This window comes from Talpa occidentalis, unplaced genomic scaffold, assembly GCF_014898055.3.
Source record: "Talpa occidentalis isolate TD23 unplaced genomic scaffold, MPIMG_talOcc4v2.1 talOcc4.4, whole genome shotgun sequence".
NCBI classification, from domain to species: Eukaryota; Metazoa; Chordata; class Mammalia; order Eulipotyphla; family Talpidae; genus Talpa; species Talpa occidentalis.
Window position 1 is genome coordinate 76876687 of NW_023604295.1, and position 26560 is coordinate 76903246.

The 26560-nt window shown below is 38.1% G+C and overlaps 1 protein-coding gene and 1 pseudogene across 2 annotated transcripts in view; one reads left to right on the plus strand and one right to left on the minus strand.

Annotated features, from left to right (window-relative positions):
* PRKCI (protein kinase C iota) overlaps positions 1-16965 on the minus strand; it is a 69835-nt gene extending 52870 nt beyond the window's left edge. Inside the window, exon 1 of the mRNA XM_037525714.2 lies at positions 16823-16965. Within this exon, the coding sequence (XP_037381611.1) occupies positions 16823-16923 (101 nt within the window). The 5' untranslated portion in view covers positions 16924-16965. The remainder of the gene's footprint in view (positions 1-16822) is intronic.
* Positions 10918-11597, plus strand: LOC119257632 (60S ribosomal protein L14-like; annotated as a pseudogene). Its single transcript, XR_008553921.1, has one exon. The product of XR_008553921.1 is annotated as a 60S ribosomal protein L14-like (transcript).
* Positions 16966-26560: the final 9595 nt, after the last annotated feature.

Sequence of the window (26560 nt, forward strand, 5' to 3'; positions counted from 1 at the left end):
AAATATTTTTAGACAAAAAGAATGAATACAATCAATCTCAGTTTTAAAAGACTGGTTAAATATATAATCTTTATTTTGGAAAATAAATTAGTCTACTATTTTTTTCTATTTTACAAAGAAAAAAATTGCCAGCATATGTAAGTTCCACATATTTTATACACATATATGTTTCCCCCAACTATATGTGAAATCCATGAGAGCAGGCACCTTGTTTTGCTCATTGCTGTTGTCACCACTACCTGAATACTGTCTGGCCAGAGTAGACACTCAATTAATATATATTGAGTGAAAAGAGGTGTCCCATAGTGAACTCTATGGGAAAACGAGAAAATGTAGAAATAAAAAGCATTCTAGGAAGGGAAGCGGCATGTGAGAGACACTCATAATATAATGGCTAAGATGATGAGAGTTCAAGTCAGAATGCTTGAGTTTGAATCCAAGTTCTATCACCTAACATCTCTATAACCTTAGGTGAGTTACTTAACAGCTTTGTGGCTCAATTTCCTCATCTATTAAATAGGAAAAATAACATATCATTTGGTATTATAAGGATTTAACAGATTAAGTGAATCAATATTTATAGTACTTAAAATACAGCCTATCCTATAAAATTTTTAAATCTTTAAAACACTGTATAAAAATTCAAGTAATACTTTAAATAGAAGTAGAACCTCATTAGACAGATAAAAATAATACAAATTCCAAAGCAATACAGGGATGTTTCTGTTTTAATATAATAGAAGGAACACACATTTATACCCTTTATCATAAGGGCCCACTGAAATGACAAATTATCAAAATCTTAGAAAACAAAAAATGCACCAGAATAGACCACAAAATATGAGAAAATCCTAGCTAGTTGAAAACAGATGGGATAAAATTGAATGAAAAAACACACCAGCCCCAAACAACAAAGTTAACAGGAACTTTTAAAAGAGCAGCTTTATTGACACAGCTTTTCTTTCTCTAAGTAATCATATTACGTGGCTCTTCAAGGGCTTAACACTTACATGAGCATTCATTATAAATGTTTTCTTAAACTGCTTTAAAGAAAAAAAAAAGTATATAATAATACTGTAGACCTTTACAAGGAAGGCTTATTAGGAAAAGTCAAGATGTGGAGAAAAGTGAATAGAAGTATAAATTTAAAAATGTCCCCTTCCAAAAGGTAAAACGGTCACTAGTCACAGAGGGCAATTATTAACAGAAAACCCTAAAAACGCCACTAAAAATCTGTTGGAGCTAACAAACAAAATCAATATACAAAAAAATCCTTGTGTTTGTATGTGCTAATGCCTATCAGAAAGAGAAATTAAGAAAACAACCCAATTTCCAACTGCATCAAAAAGAATAAAACATCTAGAAACAAACTTAACCAAGTTGGTAAAAGACCTGCACAATGAGAACTACAATGCTTTGAAAGAAACTGAAGATAGCCCAAATAAATGGACTGATATTTTGTGCTTATGGTTTGGAAGAACAGTATTAAAACGTCTATACCATTCAAAGCAACCTATAATTCCAATGCAATCCCTATCAAAATTTCAATAGAATTTTTCATAAAAATAAAACAAACAATATTAAAATTTGTATGGAAACACACAAGACCCAGAATAGCCAAAGCAATTTTGAGAAAGAGCAAAGTTACAGGCATCATGCCCCTGGTTTTGAGCTATATTACAAAGTTATAATAATCAAAACAGTATGCAATTGGCATAAAAACAGATTCAGAGATAAATGAAACTGAATAAAGTGGCCAGATAAAACCATGCATATATGGTCAATTAATTTACAACAAAAAGCCAAGAATAGACAATGGGGCAAAGGATAGTCTCTTTAATAAATGGTGTTTGAAAATTGGACACCTGCATGCAAAGGAATTAAACTATACTACTCGCTTACACCACATAGGAAAATTAACTCAAAATGGATTAAAGACTTCAATGTGAGACCTGAAATCATAAAAGTCAGAAAATACAGGCACTAAGTTCCTTAGGATTGGTCTTAGAATCATATTTTTTGATCTGACAATGAAAGCAAAAACAAGAAAACAAAGTAAACAGTGAAGCTACATTAAACTTATAAACTTCTCCACAGCAAAGAAAATCATTAACAAAATGGAAAGAAAGGGCCTCCCTGGTGGTGCAAGGGGTTGAGACGCAACCTGTGAAGCTATCCACAGCTGCTGCAGCACGAGTTCGATCCCTGGCCAAGGAGCTACCCACATGGCACAGCAGACCTCTCCTGACTCGCCTGCAGTTCCCCTCAGCAGTGTATTTCAGTCAATCTGCCCGTTCTGTTCCCCACTCTGTCTCTGGTGAATCCTCTCACCCCCCACACCTCTGGTCTGTACCCAGTTCTTGTATGCATAAATAAATAAATCTTTATAAAACAAAAAACAAAATAGAAAGACAGCTTACAGAATGGGAGAAAATATTTATTAAGTCATTGTTAGGAAAATGAGTAGCCTTTCAAACAGCAGAGAGCCCATACCTTTAAATGCTATGTTTTCCACCATTCAGACATCTAGCAAACAATAGATGTACCTTGCATTTGCAACAATCTATCAGTTGTGTGGCTATGGGCACTCAACATGTAAAGAGGGCTAGGCAGAGGAATTGCTTTTCTGCCTCTCAATGTTAGAAGTCTCTCTTGCTCTGTCTGTCTGCCTTTGTATATGGTCCCCTGTCTCAGCCATTGAAGGACTGCAAAATCCATGAAATTTCCAAAATTCTCTTTTTGTCTGCAAGAACTGACAATGAACTTACCCAACTTACAATGGTTGCACAATAGTTATATATATGATAAGAGGTTAACATCCAAAGCATGCAAAAACAATTAAAACTAGCAAAACAAATTTTATTGAAAAATAAGCATACAATCTGAATAGACATTTTTTCAAGAAGACATAAAGATGGCAAAAGGTAAGTAAAAGATGATCAATATCACCAATTACCAGGGAAATGCATATCAAAACCACAATGAGATACCACCTCACACCTGTTAGAATACCTATTGTAAAAAGGAAATAATATTGTAAGGATGTGGCCAGAAGACACCTTTGTGCAGTGTTGGTGGGAATATAAATTGTTGTAGCCACTTTGGAAAACAGTATAGAGGTTCAAAAAAATTAAAATAGAACTACCATAAGATACATGTAGCAATTCCACTTCTGGGTATTTATCTGAAGAAAATGAAAACACTAACTGAAAAAGATGTATGTGTCAGCATGTTCATTTGTTCATTGCAGCATTATTCACAATAGCCAAGATATGGAAACAATGTAAGTGCCAATAAAGGATGAATAAAATGTGACATATACATATATGTATTCAATAGCTATACATATACATGCAATAGAATATTACTTGGACATAAAAAATGAAATCTTGCTGTTAGTGACTTCATGGGTGGACCTTCAATGCAGTATGCGAAGTGAAATAAATCAAAGAAAAATACTGCACACTCTCACTTTTACATGCAATATAAAAAAACAAACAAAAAGTTCATAGATAACAGAGAACAAACTGGTGGTTACCAGAGGTAAAGGGATGAAGAATGGGCAAAACGGGTGAAGGGGGTTAAATGTACAAACTTCCAGTTATAAAATATATAAGTCATGGGGCTGTAATAACTTAGAGTAATTAACAGTATGGTTAATACTATATTACATATCTCAACATTGCTAAAGAGTAGATCTTGAAAGTTCTCATTATGGGGATGGATATTAACTAGACTAATGATTATTTCACAATAGATACAAATATTGAATTATTGTAGTGTATACCCCAAATTAACATGTTACATGTCAATTATAACTCAATTTAAAAAGCCTGCTTTCTGGGCCTCTCTGGTGGCACAAGGGGTTAAGTTGCAGCACTATGAAGCTATCCTTAACCAATGCAACATGAGTTTGATCCCCAGCCAGCCAGAGAGCTATCCCACATGGCACAGCAGACCTCTCCTGTCTGGCCTGCTGCTCCCCACAGCAGTGTATATTTCAGTCTATATGCCTGTTCTTTCTCTACTCTGTCACTGGTGAATCCTTATATGCTCCCTCCCAGCACCCCCCACCCCCAACCTCTGGCCTATACCCCAGAGCTCTCATATGCATAAATAAATCTTAAAAAAAAAAAAAAAAAAAGTCTGCTTACTAATGGAGAGTCAATACACTATCTAAAATGAATACTTTAAAAATAAAAGCAGGGAACAAGAAAAAAAAAACAACCCTGAGTTTAAAAAAGATCAAAGGGCAGCTCTCCTGCCTGACTGTGACTATGCTGGTGTTTCTCTTCACCAGCCTTCTCCCTTTGCAAAGCAGCAGAGGCAGCTCCTCCCAAGGCTGCCCGCCTCCGTCTATGCAGGCCTCTCTTTTAACAAACCTGTCCCTTTCAGGGCAGCTCTTTCTGCCCAACTGTGTCTGTGCAACTGTGTCTGTGTCTGTCCTTTTCCTTTCTTTCCTTTTTTTGGATAGTAAGCCTGCCCTTTGGATATAAAAATAAAAATGGCAAAGGACTTGAATAGACATTTCTCCAAAGAAGATAAAGAAATAGCTAGCATGCATGTGAACAGACGTTTTAACATTATTGACCATTAGGTAAATCAAAACTCTGAAGATCATCTCATACCTATTAAGCTGGCTACTATTAAAAACAATGATAACAGTAAGTGCTGGCAAGGATGTAGAGAAACAGGAACATTTATGCACTGTTGGTAGGAAGGTAAAATGGTACAGCCACTGTAGAAAATAGTATAGAGGTTATTCAAAATATTAAAAATATAATGTCCATATGACCCAGCAAGTCTATTTCTGGGTATAGATCCAAAAAATTGAAAGCAAAGACTCCAATATTTATATGCCGTTCACAGCAGCACTATTTACAGCAGCCAAAAGATAGAAGCAGCCCAAGTGTCCACGCATAGATAAATGGAAAAAACAAATGTGAAACATACATATGAAGGAACACTAAAATGGAAGAAAATTATGACATATAAGGTAACATGGATGAACCCTGAAGACCTTATTTTAAGAGTTAACAGGCTGGTAGCAAAAATACAAATACTGTACCATCCACTTAGATGAGGCACCTAGGGTATTCAAATTCATAGAAACTGAAAGAATATGGTTGGAAAAGTCCAGGGGAGAGGGAAGTTAGTTGTTCAGTATGTATGGCTTTCAGTTTTGCAAGATGAAAAAGTTCTAGAGATGGTTGCATAACAATGTGAACAAAGTTAACACTACTAAACTGTACACTTAATAGTTATGATGATACATTTAATGTTATTTTTTTTAAAACCACAACTACAAAGAAAAAAGAAAAGCAGGAAGAGGTATATTATTTCCATTATAAATGTAACCCCAGGAAGAACTAAACACAGGACAGAAGGCAATGTAAAATGTGAAATTCCTCATCTTTCATACTGATTAAGATATGCTAAAAACAAAGTTTAAAAATGGTTTACCAAGTTGAAGAACTGGGTACTAGGGAAAGGATAGAGAGAGAAAGACGTACTTTGTCTAAAAACATTCTGAATGGTATAATTATTAATTTTCCTACCATGTAAAGGTATGATTTTACTAGAAAATGTATTAGAAAATCTTCTCCAAAGAGGATACACAAACTTCTGTTTTTCTAATAAAATTAACATAAAACATAAGATAAATTCAAAATAATTTATAAATTGTCACTTTAAATATTTTTAAATTTTATTTTTAAAAAAACAGTTCATTCCTCTAATGACATTTAAAGAGAACCTGCTTATCTTTCAATAGTCTCAAAGTCACAAGTATGAAGGACTAAGGATTGAAAGAATGTATTTTAGAATTAAAAGGAAAGATAAGGAAAGGCTCCTACAGAATTTCTCAGGCAAAGAACAAGTATGACATTATCTTTTGTGAATGCAAGGAAAAAATAATTGTAAGATCAGACATCATCAAAATAGGACTTCCTATTAATTAAGGTCCACATGGAGTTAAAATTAACATATGTAAGCATATTGGTAGACAATAGGAATGTTTCAGAAATCTTATTTTTAAAAAACTAAAAAAAAAATCAGAACCTGTAAATATTTTTAAAACATCTATGTAATCCTTAAAAAACATAAGTACAGACATACTAAGGTGACTAAATGAAAGAGTTATGCATTATCAACTGCCACTCCTTAAGTTTCAGGAACTAAAATATTTAAGGGAGTTTTATGTAAACACTTCTCTAAGGAAAAGCGCCAGGATCATACATTCCACAATCATCAGATCCTTATTATAGCACTAAAGATAAAAATGAGCTGCAAGATAAAGGCATTACATTGTAAAGGTACAAAACAAAATATGTGTGATTTTTTTTGGTTTTCATCTCAGTGTTAACATAAATTATTTTACCATTGCTATTCAACAGAATTATAATTTTTTTAAAAAAGATTTATGCATATTGGGGTACAGGCCAGAGGTGCAGGGGGTGAGAGGATTCACCAGAGACAGAGTGGGGAACAGAACAGCAGCTTGACTGAAATACACTGCTGAGGGGAGCAACGGGCGAGTCAGGAGAGGTCCGCTGGGCCACGTGGGTAGCTCCCTGGCTGGGGATTGAACTTGTGCTGCAGTGGCTGCCGACAGCTTCCTAGGTTGCGTCTTAACTCCTTGTGCCACCAGGGAGGCCCAGAATTATAATGTCTTTACCACAAAAATTCCCCAAATGGCAAGTTTAAATAGTTTTCATTGAATTTTTAAAAAGAGGGAAAAGCATTTTATTATTATTATTTTTTAAAGATTTATTTATTTATACAAGCACTGGGTACAGTCAGAAGCACGGGAGGGTGAAAGAATTCACCAGAGCCAGAGTGGAGAACAGAACAGGCAGAGTGACGATGTACACTGCTAAGGGGAGCAGCGGGTGGCAGGAGAGGTCTGCGTGCCATGTGGGACCCTCGCCCAGGGCCGGGAATCGAACCAGCGCTGCAGAGGCTGTGGGCAGCTTCACAGCCCAGCACTCAACCGCTGTGCCAGCAGGGGAGGCCCAGGAAAAGCATTTTAAAAAGAGGGAAAAAATTCTGCTCTTGGCCTCCAGAAGACAAACTGCTTTAAGCATTCATTATATTCCTATGTTTTAAAATACAGAATCTACACAAATTTTTCTTTAGGAGAAACTGCTTTTGAAAATAAACCTAAAAACCACATTCAGCCCTTCTGCTATCACAACATAAGCTTTTCACCTTAATTAAATATAGTATAATTAGAAAAAAAAGTTTATTTGCAATCACCAATATAATAGATTGAGGCAGAACTGGGCGAAAGGCTTGGGAGGAATAGAATATTCATACGATCTCAATGTGTCAACTCTCATTGTCAATTAAAAACAATTCAGAAAGCAACTTTCATTTTTTAGTAATCAGGAGAATACAAAATTAACTCAAAAAGTTATCTGCAAAATAGGAATTTCACAATAAAGAAAAAAGTAACCTTAAAAAGCTCCATCAATACACTAAAAGGGAAAAGAGAAATCTCCCTAGAGGGTAAAACTCAACTTTGGCTTTTGTTTTACTAAATTTTAATGTTATCAACCATAAGATGGAAGTGATAGCTACCGCTGAACACTGCTGTGAAGATTAAATAAAAAGTGTAAAACACTTAGAGTTCTTACAAGATGTGACATTACATGCATAATTTTATAAAAGGTTAGCTTCCATGTAAGGTCTTTAACATACTTCAAAGGAAGAGTGGTTATCTTTGAAAACAATTTATGAATTTTTTCTATTGATCAGGTATTATTATGATAAAAGATTACTACTAAAATTCAACACTACCTGAAAAACTGAGACAAATGGTCAAGATAAGGAAATATAAATATAGAAAATGATAAAACTGGGCTTCCCTGGTGGTGCAAGGGGTTAAGGCTCAGCGCTATGAAGCTACCTGCAGCCACTGTAGCACAAGTTAGATTCCCCCTCTCAGGGAGCTGACCCACATAGCTCAGCAGACCTCTCCTGTCTTGCCTGCTGCTCCCCTCAGCAGTTTATTTCAGTGATCAGCCTGTTCTGCTCCTGACTCTGTCTCTGGTGAATCCTCTCACCCTCCTGCCCCCCACCAATCTCTGGCCTACACCCCAGCTCTCATATGCATAAAAAAACTTAAAAAAAAAAAAAAAGGAAAGAAAATGGTAAAATTGTTATTATATGTTGATACTTGTCTACCTATAAATTCTAAGACAGTTAACTACGAAGTTATTAGAATAAGGTGGCCAGTTCACCTCAAACACACAAAACCAGATAGTATATAATAAAACTGAGAACAGGGCCTCCCCTGGTGGCGCAGGCGGTTGAGTACAGCGCTGTGAAGCTTTCCGCAGCCACTGCAGTGCCGGTTCAATCCCAGCCGGCCGGCGAGGGTCCCACATGGTGCAACAGACCTCTCCTGCCTCACCCGCTGCTCCCCTCAGCAGTGAATTTCATCAGTCTGCCTGTTCTGTTCCCCTCTCTGTCTCTGGTGAATCCTCTCACCCTTCCGCGCATCTGACCTGTACCCCGGGTTCTTGTATAAATAAATAAACTTAAAAAAAAAAAAAAAACATAAACTGAGAACAGAAGATTAATAAATGCAACAAATTATAAAATACCTAAGAGTTAACTTCATAGGAAATGTGGATGGGAACCTTTCTGGAAAACATGAAAAAATTTAATAGTATTATATCACATACACATGTAGGGCAAGACTCAGCATTATAAAATTACCAGTTCTCAAATTAAATTATCAATTCAATGCAATTCTAAATCAAAATGTAAATAAGATTATTTTGGGGAACCTATGAAAACCTTCAAAAATCCACCAAGAAGAGAAAATGTACAATATCTACGAGACAGAAAATTACTGAAATGAAGTATTAATAAAATAGGGCTTTCCATAACTTACATAAATATTCAATTATTGACAATTAAAACCAAAGTTAGCATGTGCATAAAATAGATTTCTCCCCTCAAACCACTAAAACAGCATAGAAAGCACTGACACAGATCTAAGGAATTTAGCCCTTTGCACTCCGCTGTCCCCTCTCAGGGGACATCGGAATTCTAGCATATCACTCGGATGTCCCCTCTCAGGGGACATTGCAATTTAATAGTGATTACGGGGAATTGAGGTTATTTCAACGCAACTTTTTGAGACATGCATGTTTCCCTGAAGTTTTATCTTGAAATGGCACAAGAAATTAAATCAAAATATCGTAAAATGGTTCGGAGTGCAAAGGGTTAGTATATAAAAAATTATTTCAAATCAGTGGTAAAAGAACAACTTATTCAATAATGGTATCAGAATACATATGAAAAAAAAACTAAAGTATATCAGCACACTACAAATAACTGAAGTTCTAAATCCAGAGTTATTGAAAGGATAATACCTTCATTTTTTTAAAGATTTATTTATACAAGAACTGGGGTATAGGCCAGAGGTGTGGGAGGGGGAGAGAGGATTCACCAGAGACAGAGTGGGGAGCAGAACAGGCAGATCTATTGAAACATCATGCTGAGGAAAGCAGAGGGCAAGACAGGAGAGGCGAGGTCTGCTGTGCCATGTGGGTTGCTCCCTGGCCAGGAATGGAACTCATAGTGCAATGGCTGACAATAGCTTGATAGCACTGAGATTTTAACCTCTGCACCACCAGGGAGGCCCCAAAAGATAATAGCTTTGAAAGTTGCATATCAAGAAAAATAGAGTATTTTTGATGAGAAGGCCTCCCCGGTGGCTCAGCGTTTGAGCACTGGGCTGCGAAGCTGCCCACAGCCTCTGCAGCGCCAGTTCGATCCCCAGCAGACAGCGAGGGTCCCACATGGCGCGCAGACCTCTCCTGCCACGCCCACTGCTCCCCTCAGCAGTGTCCTCCATCTGTCTGCCTGTTCTGCTCCCCGCTCTGGTGAATTCTCTCACCCTCCAGTGCCTCTGACTGTACCCAGTGCTTGTATAAATAAATAAATCTTAAAAAAAAAAAATTTTCAAAAGTGTGAAGAAAATTAAAAAATAAATAAATAAAGAATATTTTTGATGAGAAACACTTCTAACCCAGAAGCCATAAATTACAAAAAACTTACAAGATTACATAAAAATTAAAAACTCCGCACAAGCAAAAGGTTAGAGAAATGCCTGCAACTTCAAGACAAAATGTCAACATTCCTTCAAACAAAAATTAATAAAAAGGTAAAAAGAGTTCAAGAAAAAACTGCATTCATACATTGTGGCTGGGAATGTAAATGGATATACATTTCTGACGAAGACTATCAAATTTTAAAACAGGCATATTTTCAACAGTGTTTACAATAAATTTATAATAAATAAAAGGACATTCCTTCAGTATGATTTGAAATAGAGAATTACCAAAGCGACTTTGAATGTTCATCAACCCAAAAAAAGAGATGAATTAAATGAGGCAACAATACTGTGTAACACTATGTACCAAATATAAAGAAAGGGGTGGTTGGTTCTACCTGTCTATATGTGTACATTTTACCTATCCATCTATCCATCCTGACATAGAAAGATGACCATGCGCAGCAGACCTCTCCTGGCTTGCCCACTGCTCCCCTCAGCACTGTATTTCAGTCAGTCTGCCTGTTTTGCTCCCCACTCTGTCTCTGGTGAGTCCTCTCACACCCCCACACCTCTGGCCTATACTCCAGTTCTTGGATGAATAAATAAATAAATTTAAAAAAAAAGAAAGATGACTATGAATGAAAAAAAGTTTCAGAAACAGGTATAAATATGAACCCATTTGTTGGAAAAATAAAAGGGGGGCTGTGTGGACAATATTTATAGATCTACTGATACTCTGCATAATACCCTAAACTAGGTGCTCCTATGAAATGGGAGTGAGAAGGTACAGGGAGAATTTCCTACTTCAATTTAAAGTAATTTTCTACTCTCTCTTCTGTCCGAGCGCCACCAAGATGGTGTTCAGGCGCTTCGTGGAGGTTGGCCGTGTGGCCTACGTCTCCTTTGGCCCTCAAGCCGGGAAATTGGTCGCGATTGTAGACGTTATTGATCAGAATAGGGCTTTGGTTGATGGACCCTGCACGCAGGTAAGGCGACAGGCCTTTCAAATGCATGCAGCTCACTGACTTCATCCTCAAGTTCCCACACAGTGCCCGCCAGAAGTATGTCCGGCAGGCCTGGGAGAAGGCAGATATTAATAAAAAATGGGTAGCCACAAGATGGGCCAAGAAGATTGAAGCCAGAGAAAGGAAAGCCAAAATGACAGATTTTGATCGTTACAAAGTCATGAAGGCAAAGAAGATGAGAAACAGAATAATCAAGCTTGAAGTTAAGAAGCTTCAAAAGGCTGCTCTTCTGAAAGCTTCTCCCAAAAAAGCACTAGCTGCAAAGGGTGCAGCTGCAGCAGCTGCTGCAAAGGTTCCAGCAAAAAAGGTGACTGCTGCAGGCAAGAAGGCTCCAGCCCAGAAAGCTCCTGCCCCGAAAGCCACGGGCCAGAAGACTGCGCCTCCTAAAGCTCAGAAGGGTCAGAAAGCTCCAGCCCAGAAACCACCTGCTCCAAAGGCACCTGGCAAGAAAGCATGAGCATAAAAGGCTATTATAAAAGTAATAAAGGTTCTTTTTAACCGTTAAAAATAAACAAATAAATAAAGTAATTTTCTACTTTAAAAATGCATTTCTGTATTTTTAAAATTTAGCTTTAGTCTCTTGCTTTTGTGATCTGTGTTTGGCAACTGAGGACATTTTTGTTTCTGTTATTACTCTTGGCCCATATTCCCACACAGGTGAGGTACTACGCACAGTGCTTAGGCCACAGAGCACGCACACAATGACTGCACAGTTCTGTCTATTTCCACCTGGATGCTTCCAAAGTACCTTGACCTCAAATTTCAGTTACTTGTTCCAGGAAATGAATTGCCTTTTCTCACAAATCTCTTCCTTTTTTATTTCCCAGTCTCTCTCAAATATTTAAGAGTTGTCAGACACTCCTCTCCTCCACAGGCAATACATCTCTAATTCATGTAGACTCTGCCCCAAAAATTGTCCTGGAACCCATATCCTCTTTTCTACCTCTTCAGAATTCCTCATCAGACTACTTTCTAAAGCGTCCAAATTAGTCACATCCATTGCCAATTCATCTCCCATACTGGTTCTAAGAGTGATCCTTCTAAAATGAAAATAGAAGCCCACATTTCTCTTAAAGGCTTCATCAATGAAAATGGACTACGTTAGTGATGGGCATGGTATGGTAACATTTTTGGAGATGTGTAAATTTATACCTCCAAATCATATACAGTGTTATAAACCAATGTTACCTCAATAAAAAAAATGAAAAAATAAAACCTTTACCGAGGAGAAAAAGTCTAAGCCCTGCAGTATGATATGTAAGTTTTCACAATCCAGTGGACAATTCTTTAAAAAAAAAAAGATTTATTTATTCATACATTGGGTACAGGCCAGAGGTGTGGGAGGGTAAGAGAACCCACCAGAGACAGAGCGGGGAGCAGAACAGGCAGAGAACCAAAAACACTGCTGAGGGGAGCAGCGGGCAAGACAGGAGAGGTCTGCCGCGCCATGTGGGTATTTCCCTGGCTGGCCAGGAATCAAACCCATGCTGCAGCCGCAGAGGCTGTGGACAGCCTCACAGAGCAGGGCTCAACCCACTGCACCACCCCGCAGTGGACAATTCTTACTAGCCTCACTCCCGTAGTCAACATCCCCATGCACCAGGCAAATCCATTTAGAAAAGCTTCTAACATTTCACCCCCTAAAAAGGCTTCCCTCACTCCAAACTCCTCCCCAATATTCATCCCTACCAGTATCCCTTTTCTTTCTTACTCCTTCCTTCCCTCTCTTCTCCCCTCCCTCCCTCTCTTCCTATCCCCACCCCATGTCTTTCTCTTGAAATTGTCTTAGATGCTCAAAGGCTGAGCCTTACATCCAGCTCTACATCCCCAATACCCAACCTAGTACCATACCTGGTTTACAGAAAGTGTTTCACGGTACTTATTAAACTAAATTTAAATACTCTTTGGTAATATGTAAAACCCTAAGCAATAGTGGAGTTCAAAAAGTTCATGTTTTAATTAGACCCATTTCAACATTAAAATAACCAACACTCAACTTAACTTAAAAAGAGGGTTGGCAGTTGATTAGAGCTATAACTTCTAGAGAGAAATTTTGTTTGCTTCTTTCACCTCTGCTTTCTCAAAGATGTCAGTTTGTATACAGCCAGTCCAAGCCTCATAGCTCAGGTCTTCAGCTTCCATCCTCACTGCTAATGCAATTTACCTCCATATAATCTAATTTCAAATTTCTGAGAGGGTGGTTTACATTTTGATTTTTGGCACCATGTTCTTTCTCTCTCTAGTAAAACCAGATCATTTGACTATGGTTAGGTGCTATGTGAAAATCTCCAGGACCCACCAATAACTCACATTCCCCCAACTCTCAACTCAATACACTATTTTCACTTCCTTAGAACCACTACTGAAACATATCACTAAAATTATTTGGTAATACTTTTAAAAAACAAGTCTTGCCAAGACTTGTTCACAGTGAGAAAAATCCTGCATACTTCCGTTAATGAACGTTCCAAATGTGAGAAGAGTTAGCAATCTTTTTATTTCTAAATGTGCACACAAAGAATCCCTGAATTGCTATAACTACTCAATAGTAGTTAGTTTAAAAAGCATTTTTACAAGGTTTTTGCAAAATTTCCCACATATTTATAATGTAAAGAAATAAGTAGTCTCACACATTTCCTTGTTAAAATCAAGTAACTTTATATAAGGATAAGGGCATACAATGGCAATCTATCACTAACCAACAAAACCTGTTTCTCTTCTTCCAAACTAACACCCCTAGGTAATGATTGATGAGGGAAGGCCGCTCACTGACAAGCTCTCATGGAGAGGAAAAAGGGGTACAGGCAAAGACTCTTAGGTGGTCTCCAATAAAATCAGATTCTCAGTGCTATTAATGCCCTGCTTTAAAACTTTAAAAATCTAATTAAATATCTAGGGAAATGGCACATTTTCACTAAGAACAAATTTAACAGAATGAGAACACTAAATACATTTCTTTAAAAAAAAGAGCAATTTATTTTCTAAAACGTTTGGCTGTTCTTAGATTTAGCACTTACTGGAAAGAAATACTGTTAGAAATGAATAAGTGGGGGAAAAAAAGAAATGAATAAGTGGAAAGCCAGAAGATTTGAGGGAAATGAAATTTTTTCAAATGCAGATTGTCCTTACATTTCTTGTTATAAAGGAAGGATTTTCAATTTTAAAATCAGGTAGGTGTTCCAGTTAGCCAACCTGTTTATTAACTATTCTTGTTGGTGACTCACTTCAGTTTCATCTGTAGTAATGAGCAGCTGACTATATATCATAACCATCAGTTTAGACTATTGTTAATAAACATATAATCTCAACATATCTAATTTCAGAGGATAGAAATTGGTACGATTTAGAGTGTTGATGTTGTCTTTAAATAAAACTTAAAATGAAGGCACTATTAAAAAACTTTCATTGAACAAAAAGTTCTAAAGGACAAGGGGTTAATTCTTTCCTTAGCAAAAATCACGAATAAAAAGCTCGAAAGGACAAGGGGTTAATTCTTTCTTTAGCAAAAATCGTAGGTTTTATAAATCAAAGAAAATGTTTACTCGAATGTCTTGGAGAACTCTTAGTTAAGCACTAAAAAGATTAATGTCCTTATTGTTTTTTAAAGACAATTGGAGCAATAAGACAAGAAAATATGACACCTACAATCCTAAAGGATAGCAGACTGTGATTTCTTTCCAAAGGAGTTTACAACGATTTCAATTTATAAACTAAGCCTATTAACATGTTTAAACTAATACAAATAGGAAAATAGGGAGAAGTCCTCATTTCTTCACCTTTCATAGCTGGAGTCACTGGAAACAATCAAAATTTGATAAGACAGAGAATAATACATTATTTAACATCATAAGGGTATGAAAAAAATATTAGTTTAACAGTCAAAAACTAGGAAAAGGAGAGGAAGCAAAAGGTAGTGTGCACCCAATTTCTCATCTTTCAGGAGAAAGAATTAATATACTTTCTAACTGAAAAACCATGAAACAGGAGTGTAACTTTTGAAGATATAAAGACAACCTCAGAAAAACCAAAAATAAACTAACAGTAATTATCTCTGGAAGTTGGGAAGGTGGGGGACACTTTTTAGTTCATACCTTTGTACAACTTGCACTTTCCTATCCTATGTGTGTATTCATTAATCTATTTTTTATAAACTATCAATAATCAGACATCATTTTTCAAAAAAAAGAACACATACTATATAGCTCATTCTCTGTACCTAATAATTCATGGATTGTCAATTTCATAAAGTGGAATATGCTCTGAAAATGAAGTATCTCATCCACTGAATTAAAGATAAGGTAAGGAAGCAAAGCTTTTCCCCCACAGTGCAAAGTTCACAGCTGATCATTCTCAAGTCAAAACATCTGTAACAACTACAAACTTCAAAAATATACAAAGGCTTCTAGGTACTGTTTTACAACCAAGGCCTCCTTGATCGATTTAAGCAAAAACACTGATATAATACTGTCCAAAATAAGTCTTGTAAACTACTCCTTAATACAGCAAGCTAATAAACAGAGGGCAGGGTTTCTGGTAGCAAACAAGCTAATACGTCTTTACATCAAATAAGTAAGGCATTTAGGGGATTTAATTTTCTTTGAAATCAAGAGAGGTATTTTGAAAGTTTGCTATCTTCACTGATCCTCTCAGGAATGTAAAAGTATGCATTGCAATTTCAACCTCCTAAGTGCTTAAGTTTATTGTTTTTTGTTTTTTTTAAAGTAATTTATTTCTGCTTGGAGAAGCAGTAAGACAGGCCAAAGCAGTTGGAATTTCTGTTAACCCCTAGTTTCAAAGCTTTATACTCACACGGATATTTCACCTTTCCATATACTCCTAAATGTAATTATCTCCAAGAAATTTCAAATCACAACCAATTCAAAGGAAGGGGGGCACTTCAGGTCACAGATGATAGGATGTGATTTACTACAACAATCTTAGGACTGGATTATTTCTGGTAACTACAGGAGTTATAATTTAAGTAATAATGAGTAAAGATCACAGATTTTAAAATTGTGCCTTGGCTGCTCTTCTTCTGACCTTGCAATTCTCACTCACTATATCAGATGGTCCTTGAATAAACAATGACCAAGAAGCGTTCACAAAATTTTCATTTATACAAATACGATCTAATTTTGGTGAGACTTAAGTACCTAATGCACATCCCTGAAAAAGCATCAACCTTACTCAAATCCTAACTCCTGTGTCTAAAACACTGGCAACACGACCGTAATCCAGACACATTTCGTGAACTCTTCTAGGCAATGAAAACAAACCTTAGAGAACCAGAGGCTTCAGGCCTGCTGGTGGCCAAAAGGGCCGGCAAAACTGAAGCAGTTCTGTAGTCTAAGGAAACTGAATTCGCTGAGGCATCGCTCGGAATCAATTCAGACTTAAGGACGGAAAGCCCTTGCACAGCTCTTAGGAAGCGAGTCCAACACATCAAATTGATGAACCTGCTCTGTCCCAAGGCTCCTGCCCCAGACCACGCAGGCCGCTCGGCTGAGCGCCCCCCGGCGCCCGGCACCACACCTGGGGGCGCCCCCGGACGCCAGCCCCGAGCCCCACTGCCGACCACTCGGCCACCCATCCCCAGCGGCCGGAGTCGCGCGCCCAGCCCTACCCGCCCACAACGCCTCCGGCCCCTCAGCCTCCCCCCTCCAGGCCGAAGCGGAGCCGGCCGTTCCCTCCCCCGCCCCGCTCCAGCCGGGCGCGGGACACTCACCCGCGGTAGTAGGCTTTCACCCGGACCTGGTGAGCGTGGTCCCCGCCGCCGCCGCCCGCGACCGGGTGGGACATGGTACCGCTGTCCCTCTGGGTCGGCATCTCCTCGCTCCCCCGCCTCAACGCCCGAGGCCGCGGGTGCGGGGGGCGCGCGGGCGCCGCGGGAGACTCCGCGACCTGCCCTCTCTCAGCGCCGCGGCCGCGCGCTCCCTACCTGTGCTCCCCGCCCGCCGCGCGGACCCAAGGGTCGCCTCGTCCGGGCAGCCGGAACCGCGCGGCTCCTCCCACCGCCCGCAGCTGCCACAGCCACTGCGGCCGCCCGGGCCCTGCACGCCTCCCCGCCCCCGCCCCTCCCACCGCGCGCGCTCCCAGGGCCCGCATTCCCAGCCCGGGCGGGCGCAGCCGAGGCCCCGGCTCCAGCGCCTCGATGCCGGGCTGAACCACTCTGACGGGGGGGGAAGAGAGGGAGCGAAGGGGAGGCTCCGACCCTCACATCAAATACTGCAGAAGAGGGTCTTTTGTAGAAGTTATCCCTGAGAGAATACGAAGGTTTGGGGACCGTCGTTCAGTAAGAAGCCCCTTCCCTACAGGAAAAGTGCTAAGGGGCAAAAGCTGCGACGTCTTCCCCCTATTTCCTAGCTTGGTCGCGTCCTCAGCGAACTTGGGACTCCGGGTAGATTTGCCGCACGGGTTTCTGGGATTTGGAGTCCCGGTGGGATTCTGGGTCTGGAGTGTCCTCGCGTGCGGAACGCTCCGCCTTGTTGCTGACAGTCGGGTCTTCAGCTAGCGCCACCGGAGCGGACGACGTGGAAATCCTGATGCTTGGGCATCTGAGGGCACTGGGAATGACTGCGTTTCGTTAAAATGTAGACGTTGTTCTCTGATGAATTCACCCTTCCAATTGCATAAACAACGCAATCTTACAGTTCCCTTTTTTGAGAACAAAAATTTGATTACCTGCTCAGCATAACTACTTTGATGAAAGTAGCAGATGAAATAATATACAGAAATGGAACAGATGAAATAATGAGGATAATAAAGGAGGAAGCATGACTAGAAGATATGTTGGAAGACTGACTGTTCTTCCTTCTTGGCCCATGTTGTTCCTTGCATATTGTCATTGCATTGAACAGGGGCACAATAAAGGGCCCATCATCCATCCATCCTCATCTTTACCAATACCTAATTTCAGGATATTGTCATCTGCTCGCCCAAGAAAGTAAATACTTTTCAGCAGTAACTCACCAGTCTTCTTAACTTCTAGCAATCGCTAATGTACTTTCTGTCACTATGGATTTTCTTATTCTGGATCTATCATATAAAGGGAATCATACAATATTTAACCTTTTGTGTCTTTCACTTAGCTTAATGTTTTTGAGATTTATCTACGTCTTAACAATTTATCGCTTTTTCATTCCTTTCTATGGCTGGTTGATAGTCCATTGTACAGGTATTCCACATAAATGCTTCTGTAATATATATATATATATATATATAGAGAGAGAGAGAGAGAGAGAGAGAGAGAGAGAGAGAGAGAGAGATTTTGGGTGAACATGTTTTTAATTCTCTTTCATTGCTGAGTCATATGGTAACTCTATGTTCAATATGGTAAGGGAATGACAAACTGTTTTCCTATGTGATTGCACAATTTTATATTCACAGCATCCACGAAAGAGTTTCAACTTCTTTGTATCCTAACTCTTATTTTTTCCTTTCCCTTTATTTTATTTATTTTTATTTTTTTATATCTTATTTTATATATTTTCTACACCTAACTCTTATTAATGCCTGTCTTTATTATAACCAACCTAGTGGTTGTGGAAATGATTTTGATGTGCATTTTCCCTAATGAGTAATCATGTTGAGTATCTTTTCATGTTTTAATTTACCATTTGTGTATTTACTTTGGATAAGTGTTTATTCAGATCATTTGGTTACTTTTATATTGGATTACCTCTTTTCATTGAGTTATAACCCCGGTGGCGCAGCGGGTTGAGTGCAGCGCTATGAAGCTGTCCACAGTCTCTGCAGCGCAGGTTCAATTCCCGGCCAGCCAGGGAGATACCCACATGGTGTGGTATACCTCTCCTGTCTCACCCATTGCTCCCCTCAGCAGTGCTTTCGGTCCATCTGCCTGTTCTGCTTCCCGCTCTGTCTCTGGTGAATCCTCTCACCCTCTGGCCTGTACCCCAGCCTGTATAAATAAAATAAAAATAAATCTTAAAAAAAAAGTTCTTTGTATTCTGGAAACAAGTTCTCTTGTTAGATCTTTTGGAAATTAAGTTCTTTTTTCTATTCTGTGCGTTATCTTTTCATTTTTCAGTGGCATCATTTGCAAACAAAAGTTTGTTTTTTGTTTTTTTTTAAATGGGGTAAATTCTAACTAGCACAACAAATGTTGGCAAGGATGTGGAGAAAAAGGAACTCTCCTGCACTGCTGGTGGGAGTGCAAACTGGTCCAACCACTATGGAAAGCTGTGTGGAGATTCCTCAACCTACTAAAGATAGAGCTTCCATATGATCCAGCAATTCCACTCCTAGGTATTTACCCAAAGGACACAGAAACATCAATTCCAAAGAGCACCTGCACCCCTATGTTTATAGCAGCACTATTTACAATAGCTAAGCTTTGGAAACAACCCAAATGCCCAAAAATAGATGACTGGATCAAGAAGATGTGGTACATATACACAATGGAATATCACTCAGCATTCAAAAAAGATAAACACATGCAATTTGCAGCAACATGGATGGAGCTGGAAGGGATCATGCTCAGCGAAATAAGCCAGAAAGAAAAAGAAAAATACTGGATGGTCTCACTCATAGCAGGAATCTAGAAAACATAAATAAGGGACCAGGACAAAGAATAACTCTAAGAAAGAAGGGAGGGATTGGGGTCAAAATAAGGGGGTTGCAATTGTATGGGGAATATAAAAATAAAATTAAAATAAATAAATAAAAGTGGTAAAAAAATAAATGGGGTAAATTCTTCCTCTTTTTTTAAATTTTATTTTATACAAGAAATGGGGTACAGGCCAGAGGCATGGGAGAGTGAGAGGATTCACCAGAGACCGAGCAGGGAACAGAACAGGCAGACTGATGAAATACACTGCTGAGGGGAGCAGCAGACGAGACAGGAGAGGCCTGCCATGCCATGTGGGTTTCTCCCTGGCCGGCCGGGAATCGAACCTGTGCTGCATAGGCTGTGGACAGCTTCACAGCACCGCGCTCAACCCGCTGTGCAGCACAAAAATTTTTAATTTTGATGAAGGCAAATTTATCTAGGCAGTTGTTATGTATGTTTTGGTGTCATGGCAAAGAAGACATCACCTAACCTAAGGTCATGAAGATTTGTAAGTATGTTTTCTTCTAAGAGTGTTCTAGTTTAACCTTTTCCATTTAGGGCTATGATCCATATGCATTAAATGTGGTATGGAATGAAAATAAGTGGTCCAGGGCCTCCCCGGTGGCGCAGCGGTTGAGCGCTGGGTTGCGAGGCTGCCCGCTGCCTCTGCGGCGCCGGTTCGATTCCCGGCTGCTCCCCGGCCACCGGAGGAGGGTCCCACATGGCGTGCAGACCTCTCCTGCCGCCCGCTGCTCCCCTCAGCAGTGTACTTCGGTCCTTCTGCCTGCTCTGCTCCCCGCTCTGGCTCTGGTGAATTCTCTCACCCTCCCGCGCTTCTGACTGTACCCAGTGCATGTACGAACAAACAAATAAATAAATAAATAAAATATGCCTCTATAAAAAAAAAAAAGAAAATAAGTGGTCCAAATCATTTTTTTTTTTTTTTGTAGGTGGATATCCAGATGTCCCAGGATCGTATATTGAAAAGATGTTTCTTTCCTTCATTTAATTGTCTTGCATACTTGTCAAAATTTAATTCATGGAACTGTAAGATTTTATTCCTAAACTTTCAATTTTAGTCCACTGATCTATATGCATATCCTTTTACAACAAACACACTGTTTTCATTATTGTAGCTTTGTTTGTTTATTTTTATTTTATAAAGATTTATTTATTTATGCATACAAGAGCTGGGGTACAGGCCAGAGATGCGGGAGGTGAGAGGATCCACCAGAGACAGAGTGAGGAACGTAACAGAACAGGCAGACTGACTGAAATACACTGTTGAAGGGAGCAGCGGGCGAGACAAGAGAGGTCTGCCTCGCCATATGGGTTTCTCCCTGGCTGGCCAGGGATCGAACTCATGCTGCAGAGGCTGTGGATTGCTTCATAGTGCGGTGGTTAACCCCTTGTGCCCCCAGGGAGGCCCCATTATTGTAGCTTTGTAGTTAACTTTTAAAACAGAGATATTTGAGCACTCGCAGCTTTGTTTTTTCAAGATCAGTTTGACTATTTGGGTCCTTTACATTTCCATGTAAAATTTAGGATCAGTTCTCAATTTCTTTTTTTTTTTTAAAGATTTAATTATTGATTGATACAAGCACTGGGTACAGTCAGAAGCGCCGGAGGGTGAGAGAATTCACCAGAGCCAGAACAGGGAACAGAACAGGTAGACTGACAAAGGGGAGCAGTGGGTGCAGCAGGAGAGGTCTGTTGCTCCATGTGGGAACCCTGCCTGGGCCGGGGATCGAACCGGCGCTGCAGAGGCTGTGGGCAGCTTCGCAGCCCAGCACTCAACCTCTGCGCCACCAGGGGAGGCCCAATTCTCAATTTCTTAAAAACTGTCAGCTGGGATTTTGATAGGGATTGCATTGAATCTCTTGATCAGCGTGTGATCAGTCTGTTGATCAGGCATATTGTTATATTAATGATGTTAAGCATTCTGATCCAAAGTGTCTTTCCGTTTATGTAAATATTTAATTTCTTTCAAAAATGTTTTTTAGTTTTCAGAGGATAAGGCTTACACTTATTTTATTAAATTTATCCCTAATTATTTTATTCCTTTCTAAGCTAGTCTTTTCTAAGCTATTATAAACGGAATTGCTTTCTTAATTTCATTTTTTTAAATTATTCATTGCTAGAGTATTGAAATACCATTGTTTTTACCTATAACTTATATCCTACAAGCTTGCTGAAGTCATTTATTAGTTCTATTAGTATTTTGGTGAATTACTTAGGAGCTCCCATATACAAGATTATTTCATTTTAAAATACAGATTATATATTATAATACAGATTATATATATTAAAATACAGATTATATATTAAAATACAGATTATATATGTTCCTTTCCAATTTGAAAGCCTTTTATTTCTTTCTCTTAACTGACTGCATCTCTAGAACATGCAATACTGTGTTGAATGACTGTGTGAACATCTTTGTTTTTTTCCTCAGTCTTAGGTGGAAAGTTTTCAGTCTTTCACCATTAAATGTGAACATTGTTTTTATCAGGTTGAGGAAATTCCATTCTATTTCTAGTTTGTTGACTATTTTTTATTTTAAAAGAATTTTCACTTTTCACAAGTAGTTTTTCCATATCTATTGAAATGACTGGATGGTTGTCCTTTATTCTATTGATATGGTATTTATATTAATTGATTTTTGTATAAATACCAACTTAGCATTCCTGGGACAAATCCCCCTTAGCAAACTGGATTCCATTGCTAATATTTTATTGGGGAATTTTTAATTTATTCTCACAATGAGTATTAGTTATTGGTCTGTAGATTTCCTTTCTTGTAATGTCTTTGTCTGGTTTTGGTTATCAGGGTAGTAATATTGTCCTCAGAATTAGGTGAGAAGTAGTCCCTTCTCTTACCGTATTTACAATAGTTTGTGGAGAATTATTACTAATTCTTTAAGTTTTGATAAAATTCAACAGTAAAAGTATCTGTGCCTTATACTGTAAGAAGGTTTTTTAAGTTATTAATTCAATAACTTTAATATAAGTCTATTTGTATTTTCTATTTTTTCCTAAGTCAATTTAGATAAATTGTGTCTTACTAGACTAGAATTTGTATATTTCATCTAACTTACCTGATATCTTTACACACAGTTGTTAATCATGTTCCCTTACAATCTTTTTTTCTTTCCTGCAATGTTGGTAGTTGTAGTCGTTCCTTCACTTCTGATTTTACTAATTTGAATCTTCTCTCTTTTTTTCTTCATCAATCTAACCAAAATTTGTCAATTTTGTTAATCTTTTTAAAGAAACAACTATTGGTTTTTCTGATTTTCTCTATTATTTTCTGTTCTCTCTTTCATCTAGTCTTTATTATTTCCTTCTTAATTGCTTTAAATAGTTTACTCTTCTTCCAATTTACTAAGATGCAAGTTTAAGTCATTGATTTGAGGTTTCTTTCTTTTTTTAAAATTTTGCTGTTTACAGCTATGAAGGGTAGTAATCTGACCACTGTTTTAATTGCACTCTATAAGTTTAGTATGTTGTGTTTTCATTTCATCCATCTTATAGTATTTTCAAATTTCCCTTTTGACTTTTTTCTTTTTTAGGAGTGTATTTTTTAATATCCACTTATTTTTGAATACTCCAACTTTCTTCCTGCTTTTGTTATTTATGTTCATTTTATTGTGGTTGGAGCATATGCTTTGTATGATTTCAATTCTTTTAACGTTATGGAAATTTGTTTTATGGTGTAGCATGTGGACTATTTGGAAAAATGCTCTGCTTTATGTGCACTTGAGAAGAATGTGTATTCTGCTGTTTTTAGTCAGAGTGTTCTTTAGATATCTTTTAGGTCTACTTGGTTTGTAATGTTCAAATATTTAATATCTTTGTTGACTTATATTCTTAGTTTGTTTAAGATGGCTATAACAAAATACCATAAAGTGGGTGACTTATAAACAACAGAAATTTATTTCTTACATTTGTGAAAGCAGAAAAGTACAAAATCAGATGCCTGCACATTCTGGTGAATGCCCTATCTCTGATTCTTGGCTACATTTTCTCACTGTGTCCTCACGTGGCAGAAGGGGCAAGTGTTCTTTCTGGAGCCTCTATTATAAAGACACAAATCATGAGAGCTCCATCCTCATGACATAGTCACCTTTATGGGTTCAGATTAAATATATAAATTTTGTTGAGATACATTTTACAGTGTTCAGTGTTCCAACCATAGTGCATACTACTCATTGTTCTATCCAGTATTGAAAGTGGGGTGTTGCGCTCTCCAGTTATATTTTGTTGTTGAGGTAGCAGTGGTTTATATTACCGTGTATATTTTAGGAGTACAGGTTCACATCTCTTCAAATGTGTGTTAGCATACCATATCTACCACCAAAGTGCAAATAACCTTCCATAGCAGCCCATTGTACCCCATCTACCTTTGTTTCCATGCACTCTACCCCTTTGCAGAGAAGTTTTGCAGTCAGAATCCAAGGGTTTGTTTTTGTTTTAACTGACTATGTTACCTAAATACTCTATTTCTCCTTTCAGTTTTTTTCAATTTTTGTTCCATGTATTTTTGGACTGTGTTTTTAGGTACATATCTGTTTACAATGATTATGTTTTCCTGATGATTAACCATCGTATTATTATAATATGTCTATCTCTATTAAGAAACTTTAAAAAAGATTTTTATTTATTTAATTTTTTCAAGATTTATTTATTTATGTATACAAGAACTGGGGTGCAGGACAGAAGTGTGGGTGGTGGTGGTGGTGAAAAGATTTGCCAGACACAGAGTGGGGAACAGAATAAGGCAGATTGACAGAAATACACTGCTGAGGGGAACAGTGGGCAAGATGGGAGACGTCTGCCACACAATGTGGGTTATCTCCTCGGCCAGGGATTGAACTCAAGCTGCATTGACTGATAGCACTGAGACTTAATCCCTGCGCCACTAGGAAGGCCCTATTTATTTATTTTTGCATAGAAGGTGCAGGCCAGAGGTGTGGGGTGAGGTGATCTAGGGAAGGGGTGAGAGGATTCACCAAAGACAGAGTGGGGAGCAGAACAGGCAGATCTACTGAAATACACTGCTGAGGGGAGCAGTGGGTGAAACAGGAGATGTCTGCTGCACCATGTGGGTTAGCTCCCTGGCCAGGGATCAAACTCAGGCCGTCTCGGAAGGACTTCGCATTGGTAGTGCTGAGACTTAAGTTACTCTACGCCACCAGAGATGCCCGCTAGCAAATTTTTGTTTATTAAAGTCTAGTTTTTTTCTGATATTACTATAGGGACTGCTGCATTCTTATGGTTGCTGTTTGCATGACATTTCTTTTTCCATCCTTTCACTTGCAGTCTGCTTATATCTTTGAATCTGATGTTGTATCTCCTATATATAGCACATAGTTGAAACTTGTTCTGTTATCTAACAATGGCTCACATATAAGGTAGTGGTCTCAACAGCCTGCTATATAGCCTAGCTTGTTCTGACAAGCTTTGCCTTTTGATTGTATTATTTAAGTGATTCACTTTGTTTTTTAAAGCAGACAATATTGATGGTGGTTTATTAAACATCATAGATTATTCCTGGTTGGGCAGAGGAGGAGAGGCTCAGCTCATCAACTCAGATATTTGGACCCAGCAACAAATTCAGAGTAGCCTCTTAAAATCTCACTCTCACTCCAATAACATCAACATAGAGTCCTCCTAGATAGGGCTTTTCATGGTGCAGATAGTGGGACATTTGTGTCATTCATGAATTTCTTTGTGTAGTGTCCCTGTGAGTTGGCTCTGCCTGGCAGCTTGGCTGCCCTGGCCACCTTCATGGGCTGTACATGGCTTGTATCCATGATGGCGGTGTGGTAGTGGGTGAAAATCCATTTGCCTTTATTTGTGATAGGACTGGATTTACATCTGCCATTTACTTCTATATGTCTCATATCTTTTTGTTCTTCTCTTACTCCTTTATTGATTTCCTTTGTAAATATTTTGTAATGTAATTTTTTAATTCCTTCATTGACTTACAAAAAATTTTTTAATTTTTAAATTAAAAAAAACTCTAGTGTTTTAATATACATTTAAATTTATCATAATTTATTTCAAATGGACACTAATTTAATTTCAGTGGGATAAAGTGACATTATTACCATGTAACTATTCCTTTTCCCACTTTGGCTGATCTTTTTGTAATACATACTACATCTATAAATGTTACAAAATAAGCCATCGATTGTTGTGATCATGTATATATTTTAATATATATTTAAGAACATGAGATAAGTCGGCCAGCATACTTATTTATAGTTATATTAATCTTTTTATTTGCTCATTTGATTTTCTTCATTTTTTCCCAGAATATTCAAGTTAGTATCTAATGTCATTTACGTTCTCTGAGACAGCTTTGTTCCCACCTTCATCCTTTGTAAGTTAATGTCACATGCATTACATATCTATAGTTAATGCATTATTTCAGGACATTTAGGTCAACATTGCTCACATATAAGGTGATATCAAGGTTTGTGTAATCATGCTCTATGCTATTTGTACAACAATGAGATCACCTAATGACACATTTCTCAGAACTTACCCCGTTGTTGAGGGAAGCATGACTATACATGTTAAAGGTTCAACAATACAATTATATTAATACAATTACCTTATAAATTAGTAATGGGAAAATATATAAAATTATATGTTTTCATAATTACCTACATTATACTAATGCTCTGTGTGTGTATGAGTGTGTCTTGTGTGTATATGTTTGACTTGCTGGCTGGGGTTACTTGCTTTCAGCCTGAAGAATTTCCTTTAGTGTTCTTATAAGGCAGACAGCACACAACAATGACTGCTCACAACAATTACTCTCAGTTTTTGCTTATCTATTGGTATTTTGATTTTATCTCCATTTTTGAAAGATAACTTTATTGGA